This window comes from Trachemys scripta, chromosome 10 (genome assembly GCF_013100865.1).
Source record: "Trachemys scripta elegans isolate TJP31775 chromosome 10, CAS_Tse_1.0, whole genome shotgun sequence".
In the NCBI taxonomy this organism is placed as follows: Eukaryota; Metazoa; Chordata; order Testudines; family Emydidae; genus Trachemys; species Trachemys scripta.
Window position 1 is genome coordinate 78,005,835 of NC_048307.1, and position 20,088 is coordinate 78,025,922.

The window sequence follows — 20,088 nt, forward strand, 5'->3', positions numbered from 1 at the left end:
TGAGTGGCATGTTAAAATTATGTATGTATCATGTCATGTAAATTTACATTTGCTCAGAATTGTGCTTGGCCCTTCAGGCCAAATTTTCATGTCAATTTTATCCTTGCCCCCCCCACCCCTCTCTCTGAAGTAAATAAGAATTGCACCACTGGACCTAAGAGGAGTGTATAGGCCTTACACCGGCTGTCTAAGCATCTCAAAACACTTGGCAGACTGAGCCAGATTCACCTTACAGTCTGTCGGTTTGAACTCTTGTGGAGATTCTGAAGGAAGAGGTTGCAGCTGCACAAAACTGCTACAATCTTCCGTATACAAAGGGAGCCATAAGGGCCGTTGTGGCCCTGTCAGGGAAGGGTTTATGGCCTTGGATTCCTCTCAGGTGCTTCTAATAGTGGAACTCCAGCAGCAGTTAAAGCTGCCCATTTCCTTGGCAGGAACCATGAGGTTGATTAGCAGCAAGAAGCACTGCCTACCCTTCCTCTTCTCCAGCACAGGGATCTTGAGTTATGCAGGGAGATGTAATTTACCAATTCTTTCAAATCTAGCCCATCAAATAATCTCATAGACTCATAGACTTTAAGGTCAGAAGGGACCATTATGATCATCTGGTCTGACCTCCCGCATGATGCAGGCCACAAAACCGTCCCTACCCTTTCCCTGGACTCTGCTGTTGAAGTCCCCAAATCCTGTGGCTTAGAGACTTCAATTAGCAGAGAATCCTCCTGCTAGCAATCCCTGCCCCCATGCTGCGGAGGAAGGTGAAAAACCTCCAGGGCCTCTGCCAATCTACCCTGGAGGAAAATTCCTTCCTGACCCCAAATATGGCGATCAGTAAAACCCCGAGCACGTAGGCAAGATTCTCCAGCCTGACCCTCTTTAGCCATTTAGCCATACTATTTACCTGCCATGGCACGCTGTTCCTTTGACTAAAATCATGTTATCCCATTAAACCATTCCCTCCATAAACTTATCTAGCTTAATCTTAAAACCAGACAGGTCCTTCGCCCCCACCGTTTCCCTCGGAAGGCTGTTCCAATATTTCACCCCTCTTACAAAATCCTTACAAAACCTTTGTGACGTAGATAAACATATAGGTAGGTACTTCACCCACCATTGAAATGCAGCCACCTGTGGAGTGTAACAACACAACAGCTGTTTAACAGTGCGTAGCAATGCCACACAACAGCTTAAGATGGGAAGTGAAGAATACCCTAGCCCAGTGTTTCTCAAACTTGTTCTGCCACTTGTGTAGGGAAAGCCCCTGGTGGGCTGGGCCGGTTTGTTTACCTGCGGCGTCCGCAGGTTCAGCTGAATCGCGGATCCCACTGGCCGCGGGTCGCTGCTGCAGGCCAATGGGAGCTGCTGGAAACCGTGTGGGCCGACGGACATACTGGTTCAAGAACACAAATGATATTGTAGATGCAGAAAGACGCAATCCCTGCCTTTAATAGACTGCAGCCTAGGAAAATGAGCAACAATTGAAGGGTGATGAGAAGTCCAAAATATACTGTCAAATATAGACACTTTTTATTGTAAATCAATTGGCATTTGAACTAGCCAATATTAGCTGGGTAATGTCTTGTAATGGGCAAGTGGGTTCTGAGGAGAGAATATTGGTCATGATTTTTTTTTTTTAAGATAATAGAGAATAAAGTGCTATTGGATATCTAACTTCAACAAGAGACAGACGGGATCTAGCGTTAATGTCTCGTGTGGACATAGTGATATCCTGTATAATAGTATACTACTCATGTTAGTGTGGTATTAAAGTGCCAGCAATAAGATAAGGCACAGGCCTGATGCAGAAACTTATGGCCTGGGGATGATTGCTACCTATTTTGCCATCTAGATGCACAAGACACTTCAATAACTTTTACTCTCAGATCTCATTTTCATGAACACTAACTTCCTGTAAGGGGAAAACCTAATAAGAGATGTCAGAATTTTCCACATAGCATTTGCATTTAGGTTCCTTCCTTATTTAATACAGAACACATTCATGTAGAAAATTCTCAAATTATAAGCTCTGCAACAACATTAGAGCACTCATTGGTGGATAATCAAGACAAATTTGCCAGATTTTGGTTACCATTCTATTTCTGATATAATCTGCTAGTCTGCTGAAGTATTTTAATCAACACTTGTAAATCCTTTTAATATGTGAACTTAAGTTATTGCACTCAGTAAAATCACTCTTCATTAAGTTTGCAGATCTTACTTTTGCCATATGCATCTTATTTTCCTCTGGCTAAAAAAGCTTGGTTTTTTTAGTGGAGAAAGCTGTTACCTTGCCTCTAGTCTGTGAAATCAGTGCAGTTCTAATTTATATCAGCTAATAGAAAATGTGTGGATTTTTAAAGTGAAAATCACGCAAAAACAAAAAGAGAACTAGTGGCTGATCAGTGATGCACAAACAAGTTTAGAAATGTGATCGAATTAGGTCATTGCACTGCAACTTTGAGCAGGGTCTGTGATCATCTCTCTAGTTGTGATGCTTTTTATGCATTGAAAGGCAAAAATATAGTGAATGATTGAGTTGTTTTTTTTCCCCCCTCAGCTACTTTTAAAATGCAAAAATTTAATCTTGCTGTGTTAAAAGTTTCTGCAACTAAATTGCACATCTCTTGTAACTATTTTGGTCCAGCTCAGTGGCACAATACAAGAAACAGAGCCAAGGTCTTTGTTTTATATGATCTGCTACACAGTGGAACAATTGATGCTTTTAATATGCATTTGTATTACTATAGTGCCTAAAAGCCCTAGTCATGTGCCAGGACCCCATTGTGCTAGGCTATATACAAACACAACAAAAAGATGTCCCTGACCTGAAGAGGTTCCAATCTATGTATAAGACCAGCAACAACAGGTGGATACAGACACGTGGGGAGCACAAAAAACCAAGGAAACCGTATTGGTCAGCATGAAAGATGGTGGTCTCAGCACCAGGGCCGGTGCAAGGAAGTTTTGCGCCCTAGGCAAAACTTCCACCTTGCGCCATCCCCCCCACCCAGCTAATCCCCCCCCCACACACACACACACTGTGGCAGCTAACCATGCCCACCTGCCCTTCCCACACGAGGAGCCCCGCCCACAGCAGCTAGCTCCCCCCCACCTGGGGAGCCCCCCACTCACAGCAGCTACCCCCCCTTGCAAACTCCCCCTCCACGGCAGCTAACCCGGCCCGAGGAGCCCTCTCCGCGGCAGCTAACCCCGCCCGGGGAGCCCACCCCAGCTCTCCTCTGCTGAGCACGCCAGCGCTGCTCTAATTCTCCTCCCCTCCCAGGCTTGTGGTGCCGATTGGAGGAGACTAAGAGCGGGGGCTGTGTGCTCAGCAGAGGCAGAGTGGAGGTGATCTGGGGCGGGGAGCAGTTCCCCTGTGCAACCCCTCTCCCCCCCCCCCCCGTTACTGCGGGCGGCCCTCCCCGCGCCCCAGCTCACCTCCACTCCACCTCCTTGCCTGAGCGGGCTTTTAGGCGCCCTCAACCACTAGGCGCCCTAGGCGGCCGCCTAGTTTGCCTAAGTGGTTGCACCGGCCCTGCTCAGCACACAGCAGCCTAGCCATTGGCAAACTTTTTGTAGGCATCACGGACAAAGAGCAGTTCTGAATAAGGAGAACGTGTTCATTTTGCAGATGTTCATGGGGAACTCCTCCCAAGCATGAGGGACAGCATGGGAGAACCAAGAAGGAGCTTGTTTGGAAATGTAAAAAATGGTTAATGGAGGTTGGCATCATGTGTCAGTCGGAAGGGGGAGTTAACATCTTGATAATGAATGGGGGAAATGGTCGGTAGAATGGGGATAGGCTGTGAGGGGCCTTGAAAGTGAAGACAAGTAGCTTTGTTTGATCGGATAGAGACGGGGAAGCCAGTGGAGGGATGCAAAGAGAGATATGACATTGTCAAAGTGACAGATTAGGAAAATGATCTTTCTAGCATTCTGAATGGATGAGAGCAGGGCAAGGTTGCATTTGTCCAGGCTTGAGAGAAGTATGTCACAGTAATCGAGATGTAAGATGATGAGAGCCTGGACAAAGGTTTTAGCTGGGTGAATGGCTAGAAAAGGCCATGTCTTAGAGATGTCATGCAGAAGGAATCTGTAAGCTTTAGACCAGGGATCGGCACCCTGGCGGGCCGTGTGCCAAAGGTTAAGCCCCCTGGTGGGCCGGGCTGGTTTGTTTACCTGCCGCAAGTGCAGTTTCGGCCAATTGCGGCTCCCACTGGCCGCGGTTCGCCATCCCAGGCCAATGGGGGCTGCGGGAAGCGGTGACCCGCGCCTCTTCCCGCAGCCCCCGTTGGCCTGGAGCGGCGAACCGCAGCCAGTGGGAGCCGCAATCGGCCAAACCTGTGAATGCGGCAGGTAAACAAACCAGCCTGGCCCGCCAGGGGGCTTACCCTGGAGGGCTGTGTGCCAAAGATTGCTAATCCCTGATTTAGACATAGCTTGGATATGAGGACCTGGAGAGAGGCCAGAATTGAAAATGATTCCCAGGTTTTGGGCCAAAGTGATAGGCAGGCTGTTGGTGTTGTCTGCAGTGACTGAGAAAGGGAGGTAATGGAGAAGACTTTGAGGGGAAAATTAAGAGTTCTATTTTGGTTATGTTGAGCTGGAGCTGACAGCTAGACATCGACAAGAGGTGTCAGAGAGACAGGCTGAGATTTTAGTTTGGACTGAAAGACAAGTTTGGCGTAGACAACCTGTGAGTTGTCTGAGTAGAGGTGGTGGTTGAATTCATGTTTTTGGATGAGGTTAACCAGAGAGAAGGTGTAGAGGGAGAAGAGAAGGGAACCAAGGAGCCCAGTGGGGCCGTCACAGAAATGGGGAATGAGGAGGATCCTTTGAAGGACATGCTGAAGGAGAGATTAAAGAGCTAAGAGGAGAACCAGGACTTGGCAGAGTCACAGAAGCCAAGGAAGGATGAAATTTCAAGAAGAGGAGCATGGTCAATGGTGTCAGAAGTGGCTGACTGGAGCAAGAGGATCAGACTTTGGTGAGAGTGGTTTCAGTGGAGTGCAAGAGGCAGACGTTGGATTGGGGAGTGTCTGGGATGGAACTGGAGGAGAGGAACTCCAAACAGTGATTTGTGGACAGAGTGTTCAATGAGCTTAGATGAAAGGAAGATGGGGCAGTAGTTGGAGAGGCGGGTGGGGGTTTTTTGAGATGGGGAAAAACTAAAGCATGCTTGTATTGTGAAGGGAAAGAGCCAAAGAAGAATGAGAGGTTAGAGAAGAGTAAGCGAGGGAATGAGAGTGGGCGCGAGGGAGTTCAGGAGCTGGGATGTGGTCATTGGAGCAAGTTGAGTTAGAGGAAGTGAGCAGATGACAAACCTTCTGCATCTGTGACAGGGAAGAAAGAGGAGAGAGTTGTAGGAGAAGGGAAGGCAGGATGAGCAGATGGGAAAAGTCTCATATTTTGTCAACTTTCTGTTGGAAGAAATTTTCAAGAGAGAAGTGGAGGCAGGAGAAGGGAAGGTTTTGAGTGAGGAAAAGGTGGCTAGTATTGTGGGCATGGGATTCACTGAGTTGGAGAAATAGAGTTGTTTAGCTCAGAAGATGGCAGAACTGAAAGAGAAGAGAATGAATTTTTAGTGGAATTTGTAGCCTTGTCACAGAATTTTCATCAGAGATGCTCCACAGTAGGAGAGCAGTAGAAGAGAAGGTGGAGGGTGGGGATGAGCCAGAGCTGGGGGTTGACAGGGTGGACCTTGCTATGGGAAAGAGAGACAAAAGAGTCAAGGGGTGTGAATGACGTATGGAGAGAATTGACAACCAGATCAATGGAAGGAAGAAAGCAGAGTGCTGAGAGAAGATGAAATCTCATCAGTGTCTATGAACTGAAAGTCTCAGAAAGGCAGATTGACAGGGTATTGTGTGGGAGGGGAGGAGCTGATGGTCAGAGGGGAGAACTCAGCAATAGAGAAATCAGGGAGAGAGCAGTGCTTAATGACGTCCAAGTCAAGTGAATTGCCCTTTTAGTGGGCATATTGATCCTGTAACGCTTTCAGAAGTTGAGTTTTGGGTTTGTTTAATAAAAATATCCCCAAAGTATGTTCAGGAAAGTTTGAAGAGGCAAAGCCTTGGTTTAGTTATGATTCCAGGAATTTAGGTGTTGCAAAGGTTCCGATCAGACAAAGCATTGATATTGCACTTATGTGCTGAACCATATTAAATAATAGGCCCATGAGGCTGTGAACTGGGACAAAATGAATCTTGGGAGGGGAAGTGGGAAAGAAGATGCAGATATTGCACCTAAAAAGAATGGTTTATCCCTTAAGTCCTAACATGTAAAAACTAATTCGGCAGTGGGTAACAGTGGTAGCTAGGAGGGAGGGGCTAAATTTGTCCTCCAGTTGTTTTCAGACTCTACATCCTGTTGGGGTGGGTGCATGGAACTGTAGCAGTAGAGCCTACTTTAGCCCTTAGGCTGGATTTGCATCTGCTCATATTCCACAGCTGGGAGTGAGGAGGATTTCTTCTTCCCCTGTGGAATCACCAGGAGAGAATTCAACTTAGTTTTTCACTCTTCAATTTACTGGGGGAAGAGAGAAACTTCTACCTACACTCATACTTTTCAAAAAAAATTCTCTATTGTTTTCTTCCCCTCCACCAGGACAAAAATACCCTGGAAGACTGACTGATGGTGAATCAAAGTGAACTCCAACCTGGGCAACCAACAGACTATCTGTCATAACAGATAGACATCTTATAAGAACTGACCTGACACTTGGTACCTCTTTTAGCATAACAGCATTATGATGACATGAGGTTACAAACCAGGTGCAATGTAAAAGCAGACAGACCCTTTCTGTTTAATCTATTTTTGTATCTAACAAGAATATATTATTCTTTTGAAGGGGTAGCAGCTTGTTTGAAATGTTATATGGGCACACAAGATTATGTATAACGAGGAACATGAAGAGTAAAACACACATCAAAAACAGCGACAGCTTCCTGTAAGGTAATATTTCAGGAATGGATTGAATTCATCCATGCTGTACTTGCAAATCAATTAATTTGTTTTGCCATCTGTTTGCATGATGCTGTACAAATCATGGCAAGTGGGAATTTCCAGGTACATCTTATGTCCCTTTCTTGCCGCTTTTACTTGCATGAAGAAAGCCAATTTGTGGTAATCCACCCACATACAATTCTGTTATAAGGGAGATTAACTATAACTGCAAATATTAAATGCCAAATGGCTCAAGGCTTCCATTAGCCCTCTCTCCCACTGCAAAGTTTGATACCCTAAACAAGGATTTTGAAAGAACTTTTGAAGTTAAAATTAAAGTAGTTTCCAAATTGGTGTGTTTACAGCTGTCCTGAAACCTCAAAATGTTTATTACTCTAACATGGCATAATCTGAGTTTCAGTACTGGTTGAGGGGATGAAATGCAAGTGTAAAGGCTCTACAAGTGGTAAAAGAAGCTGCCAATGATTTAATTTGTCTTTCTACCCTGCATGTGTTTGGTCTAGCTAAACTGAATAATACTCGCTGGCTGCAAGCAGTGTGTGGGGCCAGTGCCAGCTTTTTATAACACTGCATTACAAATATTCCCACCAGCTGAGACTCCAGCAGCATGATAAGGATCTCTACTTCTTATCCAGCTGCCTTAAAAGATATTTGGAAACTTAGTGCTGATTCCTTAAAGAGAGGTTCCCATTTCTTTCCTCCCCTTCTCTCCCAAAGTACCTGTTTCTGTAGTGTTTGAGTGACTAGCATGGTACTCCTCTATCTTGGGATAATGTAACCTAAAAGTGCTGCTCCTCTGCCAAGAGATACTGTAGAAATGGTGATGTATGATGCCATTTTGGTGATTTCCGTAACATACATCCTCATTTTGAGTAACAAGTTTTAATAACTTCCAGTTTTGCAAATTCAAACTCAGATCAGAGCGCCAAGCTGCATGTATTCTCCCCCCCCCCCCACCGCGGCTCATGAAAAACCTTGAGTGGTGATATGCTAGTCAGTTTCTTCAGTAGACTTGCACAAATGTAATGAAGGGAAGAATTTGGCCCTGCAGTTCAATCTTCATTAACACTACTGTTGATATGTGATCCAGGGCAGAAACCAGTTCTCTCTCTGGGAGGTGACTTGGCTCTGAAGTGCTAAGTGGAGTTTAAAAAAATAAAAGGGGAAAAAAAATGGCTTGGAACCTGATCTAAAGCCCAATGGAAAGACTTCCATTGACTTCAGTGGGCTTTGGATAAGGCCCTTTGTCACCAGATTAAGCAGATTTGATTCTGAATACGTGCCAGGACAGAGTAAGCAGGTGGTGTTTTTTCATAACCACTCTTCTTACCATAAGCACAGACAATATAGTACGTACTACTAAACACCTGCTTTTTTTAAAGTGGGGGAGTTGAGACAGAAAAAAAGGAAGAACTGGAAGAAGGAAATAAAGTAATCATGGTAGAATAGAGGATGGGAAACATGGCAGACATTACAGGGATTTGAGGGGAAAGACTATCAAACCTAATAGCCCCAAATCCCAGCATTCTTTGATTCAAAACCTCCTTTCATGTGCTCTTGCCCCACTTCCCAACTATATTCTCATCCTACTCGTTCTGCGGAAAAAGTTTCTAAAAATTCTTAATTGCATTCTACTCCCAATCCATCATTTACCCTGTTCATTTATTCCATGGGTCGGTTACTTTATGCTTGAAATCCTACTGTTTTAAGAAATTGGGAATTAATTTGTAGCTTTTAACTCTTCACCATAGTGAGCTTATGTTATTAACGCCTTTAATTGAAAACATCTGTTACTCTATGCTCAGCACATTAAAGGAAACTAGTATAAGCAGTTCTTAAATACTTGAGCTCTGGTATCCTCTTTAGTGACCAGTATTATCCCAGGGGAGCATTTTCAAATGGGAGGGAAATATCCAACATGTTCCCTCTTTAAAAACACTTGAAAATTCTTATATATTCTTAAATAATGCCACAGTAGAAGAAATCATAAGCAAACTCAGAAAGTAGCTTCCTTCGAACAGCTTTTGTGTGAACTTTTTAGTTAATCATATGCCTATCAAAATAGGAACATACCTGTTATTTCTAAATCTCATCTGTATCTAGGCGGCTACTTGTAACTTCTGAGTACATCTCATATACTCTTTCTTTCCACATTCTTTGCTACAGATAGTTCTGTAGGCAGCCTGCACATTAGCAATAACTTCTTGTAACAGACATAACCTTACTGAGAAAAGACTAAATATCAAGGCCCTTGTATAGAAAGCATGGCAATGTTTGACATTCTCACTTTTCTCTCAACTGTATTTATATCTGGAATAGTAGAAAATGGGTGGCCAATGAGAGTACAGGAAACTCATTGAGAGAATTATCTCTTAAATGTCCTATAAGCAGCTTTAAGCCCTTTATTGGAGTTTTAATAATTTATTTCAATGGGTATACTAACAGTAGTTCTGTGTTCATGATCTTTCATAATCTTATCTTTATATCGAACCCTCACAATAGGAAGGTTCTTTACAGATTTTGGTTAATAATAAGGATTTCACAATTTAAAATCATAACAGATTCCTGGCCCTAATCAGGAATTAATGTAATGCTTACATATATTGTTTAAGTACTGCACAGTCATCCTAACATTCCTGTTAGGTAGGTCACATGAGAAGATAAACTAAATCAAATGATGTGTTCATTTATGTAAACTTGTAGATCTTGTAGGTAACACACACATCTCTAAGTGGGGGGGAAAAAAGGCAAAAAGACCTAGTAGATTATCTTGTCTGTTTCTCTGCCAATGCCATAAAGTACTTAATATGTTCTTCTACTTTAGGTATAGTTAGCATGATATCTCCAGAATTGCAAGCATTGACCATCGCGTGAAGTTTAGTCATTAAGAGAGGTGGTTTTTTTTAAACCTCACTCATTGTTGATTATTCACTCTTATACACTGCCATTGCAGTAAAAAGAACTTTGTACAATGTTAAAAGCATCCCAAAATGTATAAGTATCCCTTTCTGTTGGGATGAAAAAATTAGAAACCCTACAGCTATCTCTCTTCCCTAGTCTTTGTGTCTGACTGTCTTTGATCCTGTGATTATAATGGTCTTAGTTTGAGTGTGTACTACAAGAATTGTTGCCTGGTGTCATTTTTAACAAGTGTTCTTGACTTTTTTTTTTTTAGGTATCTTCTCTTTTTCAGTCCCTGTTCTAATTTATGTATGCTCTATGTTGATTAAAGGTGACTAGTGTGACTGCATGACACTTTTGTAAGAAGCAGACTCAGCTAGGATGTTACACCATCACTGTCGGAGGAACCCTGAACTACAGGAAGAGTTGCAGATTCAGGCTGCAGTAGCTGCTGGGGATGTTCACACCGTGCGCAAGATGTTGGAACAGGGCTATTCTCCAAATGGTCGAGATGCCAATGGCTGGACCTTGCTTCATTTCTCTGCAGCAAGAGGGAAAGAGAGATGTGTTCGTGTATTTCTTGAACACGGAGGTGAGTTGCACAGAAATAAAAGGTCTTGGGTTCCATTCAAAAGTCTTCCATTTCCAGATTGGTATCAGATTATTTCTGAAGTAACTTTCTCGTTTGCCTCATTTGTTTCTTGGGAGTGGTGCTTTGTTTCTGTCTCCACTCTACTTGTTTTGGATGTTGTCTCCATGAATGAGCTGGCAAAGTATCTAGCCTTTTATATTAGTTCTCAAAATTGCCAGGGAGCAATTATCAAAATGAATAAGCAGTTATAAAAGTAGGTGAGTAGGGAAGAGCTAGATAGAAAGTAAGAGAATTTATGGCACCTTTTGTAGGCCTTGTCTGCACTACAAGGGAGATGTGCTCTTAATTTGAGTTAGCAAACTGTAGATAAAATCCTAGTAAGTGCTGAACACAAAGCAGTTTGTCGTTCTAACTTGAGCCAGTAGGTCATTTTAAAGACTAGGCTTTCCCATAGACTTTAACTTGATCTTCGAATAACTCATGTGAAAATTATAAACTGCCTCGTCTTCACTAGGATTTTACCTCAAGTTAGCTAATTTGAGTTACGCATGCTCCTCTTTTCAGAGTGAAGACAAGGCCATATTTGTAACTATTGATTTGAAAGGGTAAAACATCAAAGACAAGCAATTGGTTAGCATAGTACTGTATACACTTGTTCATAAGCCAAATTTTTTAGTAAAAAAGGGAAGTGCCAGAGAAGGGGGTCGGCTTATGAATATAAAGAGAGAGGTGGGACGCAGCCCCTCCCCCCAACAGAGGGAGCAAGGAGAGGCAGCATAGCCAGAAGGGAAGAGGCGGGGCCAGAGTTCCTCCGCTTCCAGCCACGCTGCTCTCTCCGCAGCCTCCAAAGCAGTTGCAGCTCCGGGACTGGCAGGCTGTTAGCAGGCTGCAGCCATGCCGCTCGGCCCCATCCCCTGGAGCAGGCTGTGGCCACAGCGCCAGAGCATGCTGCAGCCATGCCACCTGGCCCAGCCCGTTGGAACATGCTGCGTCCGCGCCGCCTGGTCTGGCCCGCTGGAGCAGACTGCAGCCGCGCTGCCCAGCCGGTTGGAGCAGCTCCAGCCAGGTCAGAGACCTCCTCCCCTGGCCCCCCCCAGATAAGGTGGGAAGGGATGGGATGGGGATTGGGGGGAGTGTGGGAGTCTTTGGGGGGGTGGTCACAGGGGTTACTCCCCTGACTCCCAGCTTCCCCCCCAAAAAAATTTCCCCACCAGTTGCTGTCCCAGCCCATCAGGGTAAGCAGCTGGCGTGTCAGGACACTTTGTTTACTTAGGGTTTACCTCCATGCCTGCGGACTCTCGAGGTAAATAAACCAATAAACCTGGGAGCCAAAGTTTGCTGACCCCTGAATTATAGGGTCAGCTTATGAACAGGTTATAAAAATTTTCCATTTTTACTCATCCATCGGGGGGGGGGGGGGGGGGGTTGGCTTATAAACGAACCGGTTTATGATCGAGTATATACGGTGTAAGAGAGAATCAATAGAAGTAAAGTTTAAGGTAAATATCACTCCTAATGACTTTTGTCAAAATATGGAAGCCTTTTAAGGAAGCACTTTTTCTTGAGTCACTTAAAGGTAGTTGAGGCAAAGCACATCACTAATAATAGAGCAAATGTACATAGTACTTAGGACAGAAAGCACTCCTTACTTTTAGTCTTTTACCAAAACTCCTAGACTTTAGAGGTCAGTGGATTGAACTTGTTGTCCTTGCACTGAACAACATACAGAGTGGGAGAGATGGGCGTGCCACATCCCCAGTCAGAGCGCTGCCCCATTAAACTTTCTCTCTGGCATAGAAGGGCTGGATGGAACTCCTGAACTCCCTAACACGGTTCATAAATCAGACAGATAGTTTGCTAAATTTTTACTATCTTCCCATCCCATAGAAACTCACATGAACCATCTGATTGATTTAATAAAAACTACTCACATGAGTAACAGTGAATGAGATCAGGCCCCTAGTTTGTGTTGCATTATTTGACACATACATATATATTACATATAAAAACTACATTTAAAAGAATGTTGTTTAGGTTGCAAAGTAAAGCAATTTAAAATTAGAAAATGCCACACTTAGGAGTCAGAATTGAAGTTGCACGGGCAACCCTCAATCTGGCATTTCCCAGTTTTCAAGTACTTGATTTGAGATATATAAATATCTTCGCAATCTTATAAATTTGACTTTCTTTCCAGATTTACAAGCTCTGTAAACTTGTCTTCATTTTCAGTACATCTTCTTATAACAATTTTCCTACAAATGCTACTGACTGGCTGCTATTTTCCCCTTTTCATTTATTGCTTTTAATAAGCCAGGTAAGAATTATCTGTAATGAAATAGCGTAGTGCTGGCAGCAGTGTAGAATGCAGTCGGAGGAATTGGAAAGTTGAGTAACTAGGCACCTGAAGCGGAAGAGACTCTAACAGTGTGGGAGTTGGTCATCTAGAATTAGATTGACCATTGTATCAGCTAGTAAACCATCCAGCTCGTCAGGGTGTTAGTTGTATATAGAGTGAATTGTATGTTAGTGTTTTCCTTTATTCGTGCCAATCCTTTGGCCGAGACACAAAGATGAAACCAGCAGAAGGAGCAACCAAATGCAAAGAGAATATACCAGATCAGCAGAGTTGCAAGGTATTTCTTAGGAATTTGATGGCATGGTAGAGCAGTGGAGAGACTTAGTCTGCAAGGAGAGTGGAGAAAGTATAGCTCACAGACAGTTTGGATTCCTCAGAGGTGTGGGTCTTCCAACCGCTCTTTTTCAGTATAATGAAAACATGATGACAAACGGAATCTGCAAGAGCAATCCAAGCAGCAAGGAGCAGTGGTTCCACTGGAGCAGAACAGGAAAGTGAGAGGGGCAGAATGGTTCACAGAATCATAGAAAATTAGAGAAGTCATCTGTTCCAGCCAGTGCAAAATTTTTCCCTCTGGTATATTTGTGCTTTCCAAATTTCATGCTAAGCCATCTTGTGTGTGCAGTAAATTAGGGGAAGAATTATGCTGTGCTAATGCACAACCCTCTGAATCCTAGCCAGCTAGGATCTTTAGGGTGCATAGCAGTTAGCTCTCTTATGTGTTTTATATCCCAGTAATACACGAGGCGAGTAAAGACATTGTTTGGTTATGTGTACCAAAGTAATGGTGATAAGACTCATTGAAACCAAAAGGAATTTGTTAAGAAAACTGCTGAAAATCCAGAGTAGCAAGTGACCTAAAGGAGTTTCTATTCTATGAAAATTTGACTACACCATATCTAAATCTAGTAATTCCTTACAGAATCTAGGAGAAACTAGACGGTGTGAAATACTGTTCACCTAGATTGATGTATCTTTGTGGAACAAGATTAGTGCATTTCTTGAACCTTCCTTGTTGCCAGTATTGCCTTAGGAAATCCTATGCAGGCAGCACTGTGATGAGTATTTCTGAATCTTGTGGCTAGGGGTAAGTCTCTGGAAGGAAGCAAGCCTGGAATAACAGGAGTACACATAACTACCCGTCGACATAGCTACCACTTCTCATGCAGGTGGAATAACTATGCCAACCGGAGAAGCTCTTCTGTCGGCATAGTAGCATTTTCACTGAAGCCACACAGCACCACGGCAGCATTTTAAGTGTAGACCTGCTCTTAGTAACAGTCCTGGGACTTTTTGGTGGGGGAATGAAGGGGAAAGAGGAAACACATCACAACGGGTCTTCAAACAGATTCTTTCCAGATTTATGACCAGTTGCCTTACAACAGAACTCGCCCTCCAGAGTTGGACAGTTACTTAAGGGAACAGTGCAAAGAGAGGAACCTAGAATGAACAGGGTTATACATTTGACTTCAATTTCACAATGTTAATTTTATTGTGGGATGGTAGGAATGGAAAAAACCTTAGTGCTTTTGATCCTCCCAATGTGCAGCTCATAATAGTTTGTCCACAAGATGGCAGCAAAGCACTTTCTTAACAATAATGGGCAGTCTTTTCGGTTTGTTTGTTTTTAATGATCTGACTACTTAATTGAGTAGAAAATTGGTACCAGTGGTCCAGTAAAAACCCATAATATTAACGGGAATTAAAATATCATTACCATATGGTGCTGTCCATCGTATTGGCTTTCATAAAGCTTAAGTCATGTGGCTTGTTTACACAATTGATTGGATTCCTTCACTTTTTCCAGTGATATCTCTTACATAGTTTGCTACTTCTTGGTTGGCCTTTATATAATTAGGAGTAATTTAATTGGATTGGAGGTAGAGGGGGAAGAAACACTTACAAAAGGGTGGCCTTGTTTGAGAGGCAATGGTGTTAATTCAAAAACGCTGCTAGTGCTAATTTAGGTGAGTCTAGAAATAGAGATAGAATAGACTTATTACATTACTGTAACAGGTACACCATAACCTGTTAGGTTTTTAAGCAGGTGGCTTGATGGATAGAATGGATCGGATAGAATGGATCAAACAGAATGGAGTGGGAATGATTTGAGAGAGGATCTGGAACAGTGGTTCTCAAACTAGGGCCGCTGCTTGTTCAGGGAAAGCCCCTGGCGGGCCGGGCCGGTTTGTTTACCTGCTGCATCGTAGGTTTGGACAATCATGGCTCCCACTGGCCGCGGTTCAGCACATCCCTCAGCCTGCGCTGCTTCCTGCAGCCCCCATTGGCCTGGAGCGGCGAACTGCAGCCAGTGGGAGCTGCGATTGGCCGAACCTGCGGATGCAGCAGGTAAACAAATTGGCCCGGCCCATCAGGGGCTTTCCTGAACAAGCGGCGGACTGGCTTTGAGAACCACTGACCTAGAATATTGTCTGAGCAGTCTGAAGCTAGGAAGTCTAGGAGCAGCTGATCCAGGGAAGAATATTTTTTCAGCTGATCATTGATATTTTTAATATCTTTGTTTTTTTGACTCTGCAGTGGTGTGGACTCTATTTTAGAGCAGGTTGGGAAAGATACCAGTTGCTTCCTGCCAAAACAGGACTGCTCACTGCAGTTATCTTTGACCAGTTTCATTTTTAAACTTCTCAAGTACTCAGGCTTCTGCTGCTTCTGTTGAGAGACTATTCCACTGTCTTATACAGCTGACTAAGGAATTTTGTCCTGATATATAATCTAAACTTGTCCTTAATTTCATCTCATTATGTCAAGTTACCCCCTTTACTTACCTCAGGCAATAATACTTCCCGTTCCTTTGTGGATTGTTCCCCGCACTGCTCCGTTTTTAATTGCTTAGCCATGCTATGCTTATTTGGCTCTCTTAATCTTTCCTGTTTTTATATTTAAAAAAAACAAAACAACCTCTCAAGCTCCTTCATCACTTTTGTTGCTCTCCTCTGAATTCTGTCTTAATTGTCAGTATTTCTGGTGAGGTGATGTCCATAACTGATTCCAGGTGTGGGCACTTGAGACCCATATAAAGCAGAACTTTTTTTTCTCCATTCTGTGACTGGATTCCTCTGTATATTTAACCCAGCATTACATTGACCTAACTTGCTGCCATATCATATTGCAAACTCCACTTGTACCTTCACAGTAGGTTGGAATTTGAGATTGGGCTTGTTATCTTACTCCCCATGCTGCTAAGGATGAGGAACACACAGTTGCCCGTGTGTGTGGGTGGGTGTGTGGTAGGGGATGAGGGAACCCGTGTGTTTATCCCGAGCAACACATACAACACCCAACATTGGAAGAGGTGTTGACAGCCTCCAGAGGGAGCTGTGTTCTGTCCTCTGACCTTCTGGAAGAAAGGTCACTCCATCATACTCCTGTCTGCACCCCTTCTTCTTCAAACACTGTTTGGATGGGGAAAATGCAATGAGTGAAGTGTCAGAATGCAGCAATGTGGCTGTCAGGATTTTGCACAGTAGAAATGCATAATGTGATGGTGTCAAATGAAGGCTGGTCTTCCCTGTGGACAGCACCTCTCTTTATAAGCCAGGAGACTTGGGTTAGGAAATGGACTCAGGTTTCCAAGCTGTAGACTGGTAGAAGTTGAGCACATTACGAAGTGATGCACATAGGTGAAAGCGGAGGGAGATTACCCTTTGCAGCCTTGCCAGCTGGGTAAGAATGGTAGTGGGACAGGCTCCATAGTCCAGTTAGCTGGCTAAAAGTAAGATGTTAAATGCATGTGAGGAAAGACTTGTGAAAAATCATTTGGGGTGCAAGGGATGTGTCTCTGTGTCCAGGAGTGAGGAGTGGAATTAGGTAACTTGGTCTGGTTGATTTATTTTCTCTCTCTTTTATTTTTATAATATATGAGAGCACACGTACGCTATCTGAATTTATGTGCCGTTGGTGGTGGTGCGATGGGGGGGAACGGGACTGTCCAATCACTTGCGAATTTAGCACTGCCATATCTCCTGTGTTTTTTTTTTTTCTCCTCATAAGGGGATGCTTACATTCTTGTAAAATCTTAAATTTTTGTAAAACTATAAATTAAGAACAGACTTCTCATCTTATAAAAACAGACTTTTATCAAGATGATCTGAAATAACATATATCTTACATGCTTTGGAAATCCTACAGACCGCAGAGAAACTTTTTACCTAATACAGTATTACACCCTAAAAACAACACCATCTTGCCAGACCACAAAACATCTGTAATTTGGGACAGCAGATGTTGCTACACATGCTTCTTTTTAAGACCAAGAAGCAGCACAAGGGAAAATAAAACAGAGAGAAAGAAGCATGACATTACAGAGCTGGAAAGGAACTGGGTGGACAAAGAAGTTTGAGCAATTAGCTTAAAAGTGCTAGAACTATGCATGTGTTTAAACAGAACTTCATTTTTTTTCTTGTTGATTACCTTTATTAAACAAAATAAATCATTTGACTCTTCCTTAAAATAGAACTTAGGCCCAGATTTTTAAATGTATCTAGGTGTTGCTGCACTCAACATTGCAACACCTAACTGATTTAGGAGTCTAAATCTCATTTTCAAAAGGGATTTAGGCAATTTTGGTTCCTAAGTGAAGTAATGCCTACGTGCTTTTAAAAATCTGGAACATAGTCTATTAAAGCAAGAAGTAGTTTGAAGCATGTCAAACTATTTCAAGATTTGCTTGAAGAGTAACATTCTGCCACTTGATTTTATTTGTACTCTCTGTCTAACTTTTTTCCTTTGTTTTGTATTTTAACTTTAGCTGATCCCACAGTTAAGGACTTAATTGGAGGCTTCACCGCTCTGCATTATGCTGCCATGCATGGCCGGGCAAGGATTGCACGCTTGATGTTGGAATCAGAATATAGAAGTGACATTATCAATGCAAAAAGCAATGATGGTTGGACTCCCCTCCATGTAGCAGCCCACTATGGCAGAGACTCATTTGTCAGACTCCTGCTGGAGTTCAAGGCTGAGGTTGATCCGCTCAGTGATAAAGGTACTACACCGCTTCAGTTAGCCATTATCCGAGAGAGGTCAAGCTGCGTGAAAATCCTTCTGGATCACAATGCCAACATCGACATTCAAAATGGTTTCCTGTTACGATACGCTGTGATCAAAAGCAATCACTCTTACTGCCGAATGTTTCTTCAGAGAGGGGCGGATACAAACTTGGGCCGCTTAGAAGATGGACAGACACCATTACACTTGTCTGCTCTTAGAGATGATGTGCTTTGTGCACAAATGTTATATAATTATGGAGCAGACACTAACACAAGGAACTATGAAGGACAGACCCCATTGGCTGTTTCAATAAGTATTTCTGGAAGTAGCCGACCCTGTCTGGATTTCTTACAAGAAGTAACAAGTATGTATGTAAGAAAAGTTAATCAAAGCACACAGTGTCCTTTTTGGGGTTTAATCTCAGGAAAATATTTAATCCTAGCATCTAATTTCTAAATGCTAGTTAAATGCATTAGAATGTTCCTGGTGGTGATAGTGGGGGAAGCTCATTTACTGTCCTTCTCAGGAAAGGAGCTAACACTAAGGACACCATATTTAAATGAACTTTGTTTAATTTATTTATATTTAGAGAGAGAGAGTCTGGAAGTGTTCATCAAAAGATCTGTATCTGGCTATAAAATCCAGCTTTATTAGAACTGGCCTTAAGTGCAAGCATAACATGGCTTCTTAGGATCCTTTGCTTGTTTGACATCCTGCAAAAACTCTGCAGCTCACTGTCTCATCTGGCATTAGGACCAGAGCAGGAGGAATTTTTCTGTGTGTGGTGGTTTTTGGTTTTTGGTTTTTCCTTCCCCCCCTTCTCTTCCCACACCCCTTCCCTAGACAGCAACGTGAGCCTAGTTATTTTCTTCTGCCTGTACCTGTTCGATATCTGGGAACGCTAGACTTACTGAAGTACCCTCTCAGTTTTAAAAAGTTTTTGATTTTTTACTACATTATGCAAGATGTTAGAAATGGAGTGACCTATTTAAAAATTTCCTTCATAAGGAGGATGCTGCCACTGAAAATGTTCAGGGTACAGAACTGCATTGCTAATAAGGTAACAAGGTATAATCCAGGCTTCTTCTTATTAAGAGGGCCTGACTACTTCTCATGTGCCCAGGATCAAAGTAGTATAGGACAGTTGGTGTGTGGCTTTTTAAAGCTTCTCTTACTTTTGCATGTTGCATTTTCAAACAATGAAAGTTCATGACCACATGCTGTATAGGCGCTAGAGAGAAACTGAATTTTTAATCACTGAATCAGATGAAATTTAGCAATTGTAGATACACGTAAGCATTCAGAATCAGACTTCTAATTGTATGTATGACTTGTATTACTGTGTTCACTAAAGACCTATAGATCATATATATCTGAAAGCTTGATGTATACAGTATTTGGATGGGTGAAGGTTGGATAATAGGAAAAACAAGGGGAGGAAAGACTTTAATTTCATTGAACTTTTTCTGTCGAGAATAGAATTCTACCCCCTTTGTTGCCTGTCTTTGGAAACGTCTCTCGCCATTTTAGTTGCACTGTTGGAGTTATTTATGGACAAAATAATATCCAATCTTCTAATTTTCCATAGTCTTAGTAGACTATAACGGTAAGACTGAAGCATATTCTAATCCTTTGAAGTGTGTCCCTAATATCTGAAGCTTCATCAAAAAAGCTGCAAACTTAAATAACTTGTTTGTAGGTTGCAGATTCTGCAGTGGAATTGCTAGCTTCTAACAATTTAGCATTAATGACGTCTAAATAAAGAAGTTAGAAGTAATTCCAAAGCTTTTAGATGCCCAGAAACTCTAAAAGTATCCTTATAGCTATAAGAAGTAGCAGTTGTCTTTAATACATGCACACAAATAGTTAAGAAACCAAAGACTTAGAATACTGTTCCATCTGCAGTGGACATTCATTCATTTGTGTGTACAAAAATAACACTTATGTACTGCTATAGATTTTCAAAGTACTTTAAAACATTTCATTTAAAATTAGTGTCTCTTCTTTACACAATACTGTTATCATTGTTCTGAAGGGCTAAGCACATATATATTTATTAAAAAAAAAAAAAAAAAAAAGTAGTTCTAATAAGCCAAATGGGGTTGAAGCTTGTGGAAACTGGGGTGGGAATTACGGGAAGTGGAGCTTCTTAATGGGGATGGATGTAAAGAGACTGGTAGAGTTCTGATTGTATTCTGGAGAGGGCTTCCTGTTGGTTGTTTTTTTTTCCCCCTTGGCTTCAACAGAACCTGAGAGATTTATA

The 20,088-nt window shown here is 42.5% G+C and overlaps 1 protein-coding gene across 6 annotated transcripts in view; it reads left to right on the forward strand.

The window, feature by feature from the left end:
* ASB7 (ankyrin repeat and SOCS box containing 7) overlaps positions 1-20,088 on the forward strand; it is a 41,148-nt gene that overhangs the window by 5,595 nt on the left and 15,465 nt on the right. For 4 of the 6 annotated variants that reach the window (XM_034784352.1, XM_034784354.1, XM_034784356.1 and 1 more), the window contains exons 3-5: positions 6,851-6,954; positions 10,199-10,459; positions 17,584-18,189. In XM_034784352.1, the coding sequence (XP_034640243.1) occupies positions 10,249-10,459; positions 17,584-18,189 (817 nt within the window). In that variant the 5' untranslated portion in view covers positions 6,851-6,954; positions 10,199-10,248. The remainder of the gene's footprint in view (positions 1-6,850; positions 6,955-10,198; positions 10,460-17,583; positions 18,190-20,088) is intronic. The other 2 variants (XM_034784355.1, XM_034784357.1) reach the window with 1 other exon arrangement.